General features: G+C 38.6%; 1 protein-coding gene across 2 annotated transcripts in view; it reads left to right on the top strand.

Moving 5' to 3' along the window:
* LOC101464129 (mannosyl-oligosaccharide 1,2-alpha-mannosidase IA) overlaps positions 1-13799 on the top strand; it is a 205443-nt gene that overhangs the window by 131288 nt on the left and 60356 nt on the right. For both annotated transcript variants that reach the window (XM_004551022.6, XM_004551023.6), the window contains exon 4: positions 4418-4498. In XM_004551022.6, the coding sequence (XP_004551079.1) occupies positions 4418-4498 (81 nt within the window). The remainder of the gene's footprint in view (positions 1-4417; positions 4499-13799) is intronic.

Genomic DNA, 13799 nt, shown 5'->3' with positions numbered 1-13799 from the left:
TGTGACCTTGAAATTTTTAAACCCAATGTTGCAAGGGGTTGAGGAACTGGGTTCAAATGGCTCACAGTAGCAATTTTCAACATCCAATCCAGGTTACATCTGTGTTTTACATGGTCCCTGAAGGTTCCATTAGAATCTTCATAACATTTTCATGTTTGTGCATGTGCATGTATTTGAATCTGGACTCTGAAGAGAATTGATGGATGGATGGAATATTTTGTTGACGTGTCAAATAAACACGGTGGTTATAAATATTATGTATTTATGTGAAGTACGATATAAACAGGATTAAAAATATGCATTTTTAAAGAGATGCATATAGAGATAAATAAAAGCATAGTACAGATGCCACTGACTCCTTAACTCAATTCTAGCAAATTGCCCTTTCTGCCACCAAATTGCAGTTTCCTTATCAACCACGCTCGAGCTAGCAATTTCCTTCTCAATGGGTCTCCAAGTCAATGAGTACCATTCTGCTTTAACCTTCAGCTGGCACAAGAGGCAGTAATTATAGTGACATACTGAGCAGTACCTCTTATTTCATACTTAGAAAAGAAAATATAACGTGCATATTTCATCTTGAAATTGCAACATAGCAACAAGTCCTCTTGTCAGTATTTATTTTTCTAAAAAAAAAGAAAGGAGAAAAGTAAAATTGCAAACAAACACATGTTTTATTGTATTGTGTGATAAAACTGCCCAGCAGTAGATAAAGCTGGATATAGATCAAGACATTCATTTGTGTCTCTACTCCTACGGAGAAAATTGAAAAACGCCCAGAGTATATTAAAAGCAAACAGTAGTGTAGAGTGAGGACTGTTGAACAGAAAGTACAGTTTTGTTTGCTTTGTCTGTTTGCGATACTCTTAAGATGTTACTTTTCCACAGAAAATCAGAACAAGGCTGCTAATGAAAGCTGAGGAAAATTACAAAGGGATCGGAACTGCACACTCTGCTCCATACTCTGAAGTCATCCCGCTGTACGTTTCCACATCTGGATGACAAAAGAGCCAAAATACACTCGCCGTTTCTCTTTCTGGAACGGTTCTCCTAGCAGTTGAAACATCACAGGATAAATATCTGTACAGTAATCTGTAGACTTGGTCCAAAAATTTTTGAGACTCTAAGTGACCAAAAAACAATGTAAGAGGAGAAACTGATGGCAAAATATTACAGCAGAGGTTCTTGAATAAAATCCAGCTTGAACCAAACTTGCTCCCTACTAATCAATACTGCCTTGCGGTTGCAAGAGTCTCTCAGACAAAAGAGGAAACAAAACACCGGGGAACACGATTACATGGCTTTGACTTTCTAGCCTGACTTTTTGAGTCTGCCCTGGCTCTAGTCGTTGATTTCTTTGGAGAGAAAAACTCCATTACAACCGAGAGAGAGGAAGAAAGAGCACGGGGAGCTTTGTAGTTCAAGAGCTTTCCTTATAAGCACAGAGATAACCTGTATGTGGAAATGACTTGGGTAGATTTTTGAATTATTTTAAAAGTGTTTGTGCATTACTTGAATTGCAAGCACAAGAACAAACACTTAATCTAGTGTTGTTTAAGGTTCTAAGTGTGCGTTCATATTAATGCTTCCCACTATTTTTATTGATTTATCATCTCTGTTTGTTGCTGTCAAAATGTTATGAATACAATTAATTCCACTAATGAGGAATACGAAGGCTAACCAATCAGTCAAAAGAGGTTTTGCAGTTTTGTCACATCATCGCTTAGCAACCACTTTTGCTGTTTCCATGGGGATTGACTGTAAAACTGCCTTTATGTAAATAATAACACTTCGAGTCGCTTTGAAGTGGAATTTTTTTTCTTTTTTATACTTTTATTTTCTAAAACTGTAGAATTGAGCTGTCTCAAATGTTTTGTTATTTCAGTGTTGTTTTTGTCAAATTAATGCCTGTAGGGCTTCAGCCATTCAGAGAGATTTGGTACTAGACTGTATAGAGGTGGACAACATGAAAGCTCGAGCGCGTGAGACAATTATTTTATTAGAATTTAATAGATATCCATAGTGGAGGTTCATGACAGTTTCAACTATGAGGTGGCAAGTGCTCGTTATCATAGCTAACATGCGTACATGTAAGTATTGCTTTTTTTGACTCACTATGTCTATACCAGGGGTGTCAAACTCAAATACACAGTGGGCCAAAATTCAAAACTGGAACAAAGTCGCGGGCTAACGTTAATATTTATTGAAAAAAAAATCTTCCTCTAGATATAAGAATGAATCTTTTCTTATGGACTCAAACAAGTTTTGCTGAAAAACTGAATATGGAACAAGCAAAGCTTAATACTAAACAATATATATATTAGCTGTATAATACCAGTAGGCCAGCTCTAATAGTAATTTGGTATGGCTTCGCAGGCCAAATATAATTAGGCTGTGGGCCAAATTTGGCCAGCGGGCCAGAGTTTGACAACTATGGTCTATACCAAAACTTAGCCATGCTAATTTGTTCAGTGTTCTTGTGGGTAAAGTTTAGTGAGTCATCATTCAGATGGATGTTTGGAGATGTTGCCAAGATGGCTGCTGAGTGACAAGACTTACTTCTGGAAGAATTTTTGTGTTTTTGCTGTTGTTGTGTCCAGATTGACTCTGTTTAGTGGTTGCAGGGTTGCATGGTAATGCAGTCCCAGGTTAGTGGATATGTTGATTAAAGTTCACGTGTATTATTGGTTAGTATGGTTTAGGTCCGTTAGAGTTTAGTGACATACATTTACATTTTATTTTTATGTTAGAGTAACAATGATAATCCAGCGTGTGTTTGCTTCTAAGCACAGTGTAGTCTGTGTACTTTAATCCTCTCAGCCATTAGCCTCCCTTTTATCCAACAAGCATTTAAATATTTATTATTACAGTAAGCTACTACCTAATGCATCAGGTCGATGCTTGAAAATGGCAACAGCAACAAAACAAAAACACAAAGCATTCGGTTTGCATAGTGACATCTGCCTCTTTTTTTGTGGGAACAAAAACAATTTATTTATTTATTTAATTATTATTTAATTCATTGTTTATTGGTCACCGAGTACAAAGACTTTTAAAGATGAACCACGGCTGTTGAATTCAGATGAAGTGGCCATGGTCACAACCCAATTTGCCTTGTGTTAATCCAGTATGACTCCTCTTATGCACTCACTCAGAATAACACCATGCAACGGCATTGCTTATTAGAAATTGCTTTTTTCTCCTGAGATATAACCACAGTTGTAATTTATTGTGATTATCTATGGTCCTTGTAAATAGAAGTCTCAAGAAATTAAGTTATGCTCCTGGTTATGCCATCTTTACATTTATTTTTTTTCTTCTTAAACTGGCAGTTGTGTGAGTATACCAGAGGGGAAGTTCAACTTAGCCACACTTTTGTTGCATTAGCTGGCTTGGAAAAAAAAACGTAAAATAAGTAAGTAATAAGTAAAATAAGTATCACAATGGTGGTTATCAACTTTTTCTGTCAAGTCGGGCTTTTTGCTTCAGGTTCTGTAAGATCACATGACTCTGCTTCTGCACAAATTGAGTGCCGCCTACTCTTTTCAGAGACGTCGTCAAGTGGTGATAATGAAATTGTGATAAAAATGTAAAAAGGAAATTAAAAATAGAACTGTAAAGTGCCAAACTGTTGCAAGAAGGACCAGAGACCGATGCTGCAGAAACTGTTAACCTTGGAATTTAGTACACAGAGCAGTAAAAACAAGCATTTTAATTAAGCCGATTGTTTTAACACTGAGCGCGCTCTCAGTGCTGCTGTTCGTTCTAATGTGACCGCTACACATTAGAGCTCTGAAACTTTAAAGTGCATACATTAAAAGTCCCCTAACCTAATGAAGTAGTTGTGGAAATCACTTTAGTTTGTTGGCAGATGAAAATGACAGTGTTCTAGTAGCTGGTGTTTAAGAAACTTAGCACCAGGTTAGAATCAAGTATAAATATGTGCACATTCCAGTGACAATGTGGTGTACAGTTTAGTATAATGCAGTCTAGCTAATTAACCCATTAATCTCACTTCTTAGTACACCACTCAGGAAAACCTCAGACTCTCCAGTAAACATCTTCATGCATTAAAGAATCTGAAAATCTATTAAACAACCAAGAAATGCTGATCTGCACACGTGAACATAATAAATATTTACATGACCCAGAGACTTTATGCTGTGTGAAATATTAAAATATTTATCTTCCCATCTGACTACACTACTCCAAAGACATCTCAGAGAGCAATAAACCTACCACATAGCTCAGTTATTGAATGAAGTAAAACCATGAGTGGAGTAAAAAACAGTTCATGGTGTCTTTAGTGTGTTTTTTTGTTTTTTTGTTTTTTTTTTCCCCGTACAGCCACTTTACCCCCGACTGAGGACTTAAATATGACATTTGACAATTTGATCTCTCTCTCTTGGTTCAACAGAACGGCGAGGCATCACTGTTTGAGGTGAACATCCGTTACGTCGGCGGGTTGCTGTCGGCGTACTACTTGACAGGGGAGGAGGTAAGATTAATAGATGTCTGTTATCCCTCTACTCTAGTGAGATCTGCTGCTTCCTTTATCTCACACCAGGCCTGCAGTTTGAATGATGAACCGGCTGCCACTGAGGGTGACAGCATTTGTGCACATCAGTGTGTTTAGGTGTATTTATGTGTCACCGCTGTGCAAGCATAAAATTATCTTGGGCCATTTCAGCATTTTCATGTTTTGGGCTTTTCTGTTGTTTGGAATGGGAAAAAACTGTCTGTGTAAGATATATAGGTAAGGGTTTAAATATGTACTCATCCTCACCAGTTTTATGTTGGACCTAATTGGTTTATACATATTTTTCACTGGATGTCAGCACATGTCCAACTTGTCTGCACCTCATGGTAATCAAGGCCTTATTTTGACAACCGAATAATCTTTCATCAAATTCTAAAAAATGAGATCTTTTAAAAAAAAATGCATCACATTTAGTCATTTCCAGCTTTAAACGATCACATTCAAATTCATTTTGAACTGGAGCTGTTTAGTTTGTAGACATGTAGATATTTCTGAGCTATAGACACAAAAAAATGTAAAGCAACCTCACTTGCATATGAGAATGAGGGTTTGAAGAAGTAGCAGATGTAAAATGTATGGCATGTAAGCTGCATTGAGCATAAAATTAATTAGTATCATATTACGGTAATGTGAGTTTTAATGAAGGCTTCATGTCAACTTCATCTGTGAATTTACTAGACTGACTAATCTGCCGGTCACAGATGCTGAAAGTGTGGAGAGTAGAGATGGCACGATACCACTTTTTTATGTCCGATACCGATACCGATATCATAAATTTGGATATCTGCCGATACCGATATGAATCCGATATAGTGTTTTTTAATCAACAAAACTGTTTTTTAAATATCTTGCTGCATTTTGTATAAGTTCATACTCAAGTTTAAAACAACAACTACACTAAAGCTATTCTGTTATACCTGTATGCAAAAAAAATATTTCATAGTTCAGCAATACTGATCAATCTAATAAACTCAAACCTGCACCATCCTCCCTATTCTGGTATTTTAAAGAGTACTTAGCGTAAATATTAAGCAACCTAACTAATAGGGTTCCAACTCCCAGCAACAACAAAAATAAATAAATAAAAAATAGGGAACCACCCCTCACGCTCCACCTCATGATGCTTAATCGACGTAATCAACCTTAATTTGATGCAGTGTAAAAAAAATGCACAGAAATCAATTATTTTTCAAGAAATATTAAATAGATTCAACATCTTTCTTCAACAAAATTGCAGACTGCACAGATGGTACCTTCCCAAAGGAAAAAGTACTATAGCTTACTAGGGTATATATATTAGACTTAATAGTTACTATATACAATAATGGACTTCTATACATTTTACATCAGATTAAAACTTTGGGTGTAAGATTCAGATAAATATTAAATAATTAAAAGCTCGACATTTTAAATGAGAATAAGAAAGAAAATTATGTCTTTGTGCCCCCTTTTCCCTGTTAATGCCCTATCGGCCCCCCTGGCTAAACTTTGCTAGATCCGCCCCTGCACAGTTACCAGCGTAGAAAGTAATATTAAATAAATTCTAACAACAGCTGATCAAGCTTAAACGTGCTGCTGTTGTTCAGCCGCTGGTTTCCTCTTTCTGGTGCAAAGTGGGCCAAAAACAAACAAGAGACACGGACTCGCGACAGAAAAGCCGATCAGCTGATCATTAGCAGTTTCACGATTGAAGTAGCGGAGAGCGAGAGGCAGTCGCTTGTTAAGCTTAACGCAGGAATGCTTTACAAACATTCAGAGATGGACTTACACACTTGCTTTACTTCTCTCGGGATAACTTTGTCAGAGATGAAATGCCGGGTTGCTAGCGAAGCTCCACATGCTATCCAGACCACCGACAGGTCCCGCATGCCACAGCCGCTCTATCACGTGATGCATACTGCTCCGACGTGCTAACGTTCTGAGGTGAGTTACAGCGTGTTGCAAGTTTTGTGAGGTGCTTTCGTGATATTTAATGGATCGGATTACATTTTTTATTTTTCTCCGATATCCGATCCAGTAATTTAGGTCAGTATCGGACCGATACCGATACGTAATATCGGATCGGTCCATCTCTAGTGGAGAGCCAGTTACTCTTTACTAAAGAAGCAGAAATGCACCTCCTGTTATCTCCCAGTGCATCGTACTTGCCCTACATGATGCGTTTCTTGATTGTAAGGCAATATTGCAGTGCCAGGTTCAGGCTTATAAACTGCACACTGCTGTAGCTCCCGAGGCTAGATGCTGATGTCCAGTAAATCCTTCCTAAATGATAATATTAAACTGTTTTTTCAGTTTCTGTGTATTTTTAATATAATACCTATAACATGTGCAAACAAAAGCTTTGAAATGGTTTGTGTGGCTTTCCGGTAACCTGTTAACTACATCACAGAAACACTGCAAGCCATCAACTCATATTAAATGATAATTATAATTAGATATAAATAAATTGGAACTTCTGGAGGCTTTTCTTTAGCTTTTCAATGTTTCACTGGATTCTCGGGGGGATTTAACCTGAATTTTAAATTTAATCAGCCTCTAAGAATGTGCTTTTTTTGCTTTGTCATTGTAGTATTGAAGTGTTGCTTAGAGGTTAAAGAGCCAAGCCTGAGCAATTTGATTAAATTTAGAAGGCAAAGTTGAATGGAAATTTTTTCCCATTGCTGAAAAAGTACAAGAGCTGTGTCCTTGTAAAAGCTCCAGTCGCTCCAGTGAAGCTGTTCAGTGGCTCTGTATAAAGGCCCGAGGTTACGATGGACAGCATCCAGGTGTGAAGCTGTGAAACTGCACGAGTGTGAAGCTCGGCCATGTCAGGAAAAAAAACGTATGAATGCTCTGTAAGCCTTGGTTGAATAAATAAAGGTTTAAAAATAGCCTGCGACAGCCACGCTGCACAAATGGGCTGATTCATTATCAGTACAGTGTGAAATCACTGGAGGTAAAGGTGTTGTCATAATGAGCATCTGCCTGTAGCAGCCCTGGAGAGCACGCACATGACATACACTGCAGTTGTAGTGTTTTTCGTGCAGTGGAAAAGGCGGAAATCTTCGTGGCAGCAGAATTAATGTGAAAGGATCCAGTGACATATGAACACTCTGTCGCTTTAATGGACATTGATTTGCAGGCCAAGCGAGCTGAGGGGAGAGCAGCATAAAATTGTCCAGCTCTGCTGGATGAGTGAAATATGAATACATTACTGGAGCAGAATATATTGTTGAATCCATTATTCCACATTTGCCTGCCATTAATGCCATGCAGAAAATATTCTTCTGCTTTATCCACTGGTCCATGGAAATGTTCTATATACGGCACAGAGAATGACATTTCGAATATGAGTGTATTCCTCATAAAGTTTGCTTTTGTCTCACCTTGTCACAGAAGGACATGGCTGCTAAGGAGCTTAGGTGAAGCAAATCTGTAGAAGAGACACCTTCCTGCTATCTTTGCGTCATTTAATCTTCCCTTTTTAACCTCAGTCTATGTCACGAGTTTCCTTAATCTGTTTTGTTTGAATGACTCCAATCCTTTTCCTACTTTCTTTTCTTCACATTTGGATTGCCTGACTGTTCACTGTACGCAGTCTCTCTTACGAGATCGAGTACACGGCCTCCGTTTCCTGACAAACATACTGTATCAATACCCTTTACTCTGGTGCCGCTATCCATCACATGACTCGGCTGCGTGCTCTCTGTGAAAGTTCCCGGAAAACAAGATGGATAGCCATCTCTGATCCTCTGAGTCACCCTTTGGTTCTCCCATTAGGAGCTTCTCTTAGGAGTATGCAGTTCCATTCGAATGATAAAACCAATAGATTGAAGGTCTGTCACTGCCGCAGAGACTTAAATCAGTTGAGATACACTGTTGCGGACTATTACGAGATTGTGCATCAAGTTTGACCAGAGGACATTCGGCCGCTGGTGCTGCTGTAAATGATTGCCAGGAACTGCGTGATGATTATGGCTCCTTGCGGGACACAGTTTGCTGGAGAAATGCTTGGAGCAGAGCTGGAGAAACACCTGACCATTAATAACCTCCTGTTGTTTTGACCTAGTGGAATGCATTGTTTATGTGTGTGTGTTTTCTTGGAGCCCCAGAAGGCTTGTGGTTGGTCTTTTTTATGGAAGCAGTTTTCACGTTAAATGTCTTGTTCAATCGGGTCTGGCTGCTACTGCCCCACTCTTTCATCATTCACCAACACACACTTCTGGCAGTCCACATGGCTCTGAGAGCAGTGGCAACTACTCCAGCAGCTATCAGGAAACATTATTGCCCGATGGTGGACTTTGTGCACCAAAAGCTAATCTTTTTTCTGACTGTAACTTTCAATGTGTGTTGTCCTGATACAATCACAACTTTTGCTACCACAACCATAAACAGTCTTCAGCCTGTATTTAAAATGTGCTTGGTTCACTACAATAGTTTTTTAAATAGACTCTAAATATAACAGATGTTTTTGTGTTTGATAAATCATTATCCTGAAAAAACTTCCTTAAACTGGGAATCTCTCCATGGGTTCACATACTGGACATGCTCATTAAACATGCCTTGAATTTCCCCGCTTCCTAAGCACACCTATATAAGTATGCATGTTTTTGAATGTCAGCTCGGCCTGAATTTCACCACTGCTTGGATTCATGCTGCATGCCTTCTTCCAGCCATCTCTGTGCAGTGGGTTTCATTTGTCAGTGTCCATTTATATGCAGTGTGTGTGTGTGGTGATGAGACTTTGTTGCTTCATCCCTTTTCCTTATCAAGAGCACAGAACAGTGAAAGGAGAAAAAGTGGAGGGGAATAGGAATGAATTCAATCAGCCTTGTGTGAAAATTGCCCGCAGGGCTGAGCTGAAACAGAGAGCGAGCCAGCAGTGAAGAAAGACGCGTGCTCATGTGGTCATCAGCAAAAGGAAACGAGGAAATGGAGCAAGGGTGCTCAGGAGAGGTCGCAAGGAAAGAAGTGTGTTTGTATGAAGGAGTGTAATGTTATCAGTTATATTCATGGGGGACAGAAGAGATTGAATCCTTCTCAGTGTTTGAAGAAAATAAAGTGATCATCTTTGGGATGGCTTTGAGGAGATTCCAAACATTGCAAACAAAGACCCAGAGAAACAGAGTTAATGATTTAAAAAAAACAAAACAATAAAACTCCTAAAAACCATAAATTTCGCTCCCGAGTCTCAACTCTCGCGGCCTGGTACCAAACGACTCTTGGGGACCGCTGGTCTAAACAATGGATGTAAATCTAATGCTGCCAAAAAATCAATCCAAACTCTGTCATTTGGCCAATGACAGTCCATCTTAGTTTTTTCTCCATCTCACGGAGTTTCCAGCTGCAGTTCTCATGTTGTTAAACGAAGCAGAACTCTGTTGCATGTAGTGACAGACAGCTGCCAGCCTCTCTGTGCTACAACAGTAGTGTGTCTCATTCATCTGAGGGAGGCGAATTATAAATGTCCTGTTTATGTTTAGTACATAACAGATACAGAATGGTGGGTAAAGAAATACAGATCAATATGGAAGAGATTCAAATATTAAAGGGGGGAAATAGGGAAGATTAAGAACAAGCACGTAAAACAGTTTTAAAGTGACATAATATTACAGTTTATATATATATATATATTGTTGTTGTAGTGAGCTAAAAATTAGGAGTCTGAAATTACAATCATTGGTCGCAGCCACATTATGAATCCCTTTTAATGCTGCCAAATCTCATCAAGCCAACAAATGAACGTCGTGGTATTTATTTTAAAAATAAACTTTCTGCAATCGGTACACAGCAACTGATATCGAGACATGTTTTCTGAAACACGCTGCTGTGGTTTTCTTTCACTGAGGGGGAAAAAAAATATTTTCTTATCTTGGTCCCGTCTTACTTTTATTCTGGGTCAATCACATTCATGCCTGTAACCAGTCAAGAACTTCAATGCAGAGGAACTGTTTGTGAACTTTTGGAGAACATGCAAGAGCCGCAAATCTAACCTTTTCTGTTCTGGAACATTGGAGCTGAACACTGAGTTACTGTGACAGTTCAGGCTGAGATTTTTCTCTACTCAGGTTCACAAACTTTAGTGTTTGTCTTCGGCCTGTGGGTTTCTATTTAAAGTCCTCGTGGCATGTGTTTTTGGATGCGCTGATGAGGGGTATGGTGTTTGCATCTGTCCATGCTGTTGTCGTTCTAATTTGGGTGACCCACTTATGTCGCTGAAAATTGGTTTATTTTTGGGTCATATCACTCGAGAGCACTGCCATAAAGACAATATAAATATCACACACATCACACTCGGAAAAAATGCAATAAATTGTAAATACTGTCAGCGATGAGAGTCTAATTATGTTTCTCTGTTTGTATCCCCGTCTCAGCATCATTAATTGTCTGGGGGAACTTGCTGTCATGTAATGTGTAGATTAGCAGTGCAGTTGTCTCTCAGATTGAGTGATTCGAACTTTTCTCACCTGCACGAGAAGATCATGCACAACAAATAAATATTCATAACCAACCTATCAAAACTTACATGCAGAAGAAATATGAAAATGATCTTTTTCTGTAGATGTGCTGCCTGTGTACGCCTCTCCCTTCCTCTCTGAAACTCATTGTTACAGCGCCTCCAGAAAATTTCTGACTCCCCAGACATTTGCTTGGGGGTATGCAGCTGAATTTAAACAGCTTACATTAAGATTTCTTTCATTTCTTTTTTTTAAATAATTGATATTTTTCTGGTAGGCAAATATTTTTAAACTTGACATTGGTACTTTTGATAAATATTCAAGCCTTTTGAATATTTGCAGTCTTGTTATGGTGCATTATTAGTAATTTTGTCTACATGACGGGCACATCGGTTATTTCTTGTAACAATGTATAAGCTTAACTATCCTGAAGTAGGAGGTAAAACAGGATTGCTGGTATTTGTGTTTGTGCTGCCCTCTTTCCATGGCGCAATCGAGTGTTATCCTCCATAATAACAACCATTGCATGAACACTAATTACCGAAAAGCTTTTAAACTGTTTGGTGTTGATATGTTGGCCAATTTGGCTCAGACAAATGTTGCCTAATGTTAACATGTGACTTATAGTCAACAAACTTTTTGTGTGAGGCAAGATGTATGCAATAACACTCTCTCATATGGAAGCCCATTTCCGCCACAAAAAAAAGTAGCCATAACTCGAAATTTCGAGTTATCTTTCTCAAAATTTTGAGTTAATAACTTGAAATTTTGAGTTAGAGCTGCCAATCAGTAATCTACATGAATGACGTCATTTTCTTGTTACCTGGAAGCTGAAGCCCTCAGCTATAAATGCTACAGCTAAGCTACCAGTATTGCAGCCAGTCATGAATGCACAAATTGCTGAGTGTTTTCAGCATGGCTTCACAAATGATGAAATCCTTGTGTTATTCGCTGAATCACATGGTGTTACTATCAGCAAACGTACTCTGGAAAGTGCCAATTTGTTGCTAACCATTGGTAGCTCACGATCCGGTTTTGAGTGCGCATTCCTCTGCGCCATATCCTTCCGGGTAACAAGAAAATGACGTAATTCACTGATTGGCAGCGCTAACTTGAAATTTTGAGTTATTTTTGTCAAAATTTTGAATTAATAAGTCAGATTTTGAGAAAAGAAACTTGAAATTTCGAGAAAGATAACTCGAACTTTCGAGTTATGGATACTTTGCAGCAACACGTTTGCATTTTTGGTATAAAAGTAAGGAAATAGTTCAATTGTGTTTTATACCAACACAAATACATTTTTTCAATTATTACTTTTAATATTCTTTAATAATATTCTTAATATACTTAATTGTTGTTTAGAGAAGCTTCAGTATGAGTAGATCAGATTGCTTTTATGCCGTTAAAGAAACACTATGGTCCTGACTGAAGACAAAAACGTTATTTAACTGTAATCCCAATATTTTCCCAACTTTCAACAATTTTATTGTGTCTTCTATAAAAGTCTGCACATTTTCACAGCTTCCTGTAACCTAACATAACTCCATTACAAGGTGAAACATTGTGTAGCTGAGGATAGAATATGGCAGCAGTAGCAGCAATATAGTTACATGTCCCCATCCAGTGTTATTGGTGAATTTATCAGTTTTATCCACTATAGATTTTTATTTGAAAGCAGGCTTCCTTCTCATTTGGATTTTAAGGTCTGTTAAATAAGCACCTGTGCCTAACATTAAACATTTCACTTTGCAGTAGAACAACATCAAACCTCCCCTTTAAGCTAATATAATTTATGATAGTCACTGGTGGTTCTGCATCACTCAGGGACATCAGAGGGCTGTGATATAAAACACTGCACTATTAAAAGAACAGAAAAGAGGTAATTTGCTTAGTCATGACTGCCAGGCCTCACAATACCTTCTGCTGATGTTTTGTCCTTATTTCACATCATTTCTAACCACGCTTCAATTGTACTGTTTGCTTCCAGCCACAATATTTCCCGAATGACAGAAGCTGGGCCATACCCACCTGCACCCTGGTGCATTGAAGATGTGCTTTGAACTGTGTGCCACTGATTCACAGATGTGATCTGAATTAATTCTTTATAGAAGCACATCAGTTACCTACTGTAGTTGTCTTGGGGTAGCTGTTTTTTGCTTTGTTGCACAAATGATATCTCGTACTATTCCCTCTCTTCGTTCTGAGCCGCGATGGTATTACGGTTCTGGCACGCTCCGGTATCGCTTGGACGTCTTTTAAAAACAATGTTCAAACACACCAAAGCAGCAATTTTTCTCTGAATCTGGAAAAAAAGTTCAGCATTCATGCTGCTCAAGTCTGATTGTGGAAAATGTTCTCTGTGTTTGAGCCTAAGCAGTCAATCATGGCCCTTTGTGTCTGTCTGCTCCTTTCAGTTCTCTGCCATCACCCACAGCAACAGCCAGCAACAAGACTTGCATCAGCTTCCCTGCTGTGACCCTGCATACCATTGCAAAGAGTTAGGTTGTAGCAGAGATAAATATGTGCCAGGTAACCCCCCCACCCCCAAGATATTTACTCTATGCAGGAATCCAATTGAATAAATTTGAGACAGAGCAGTCCAGAGAGTGCTTATTTTTTGTTACCAGAAATATGCATTGAGAGGATCACTTTTCAGCCATCCTTGAGGGACAAACATGGTTGTCTTTTTCCAGTTGAAGGTTACAGTGTCTTTTCACCCCCTCCCCATCATACTGGCTGCCTCTTACATAAGCTATGCTGAGAGGTAAGGAAATATGGGAAGATGAAGTGTGGTTGAAATATCAGATATATGGGTATCCAGT

This window comes from Maylandia zebra, linkage group LG11 (assembly GCF_041146795.1).
Source record: "Maylandia zebra isolate NMK-2024a linkage group LG11, Mzebra_GT3a, whole genome shotgun sequence".
Taxonomy (NCBI): Eukaryota; Metazoa; Chordata; class Actinopteri; order Cichliformes; family Cichlidae; genus Maylandia; species Maylandia zebra.
Note: the sequence above shows the minus strand (reverse complement) of the source record. Positions and strands in the feature narration are given on the sequence as shown.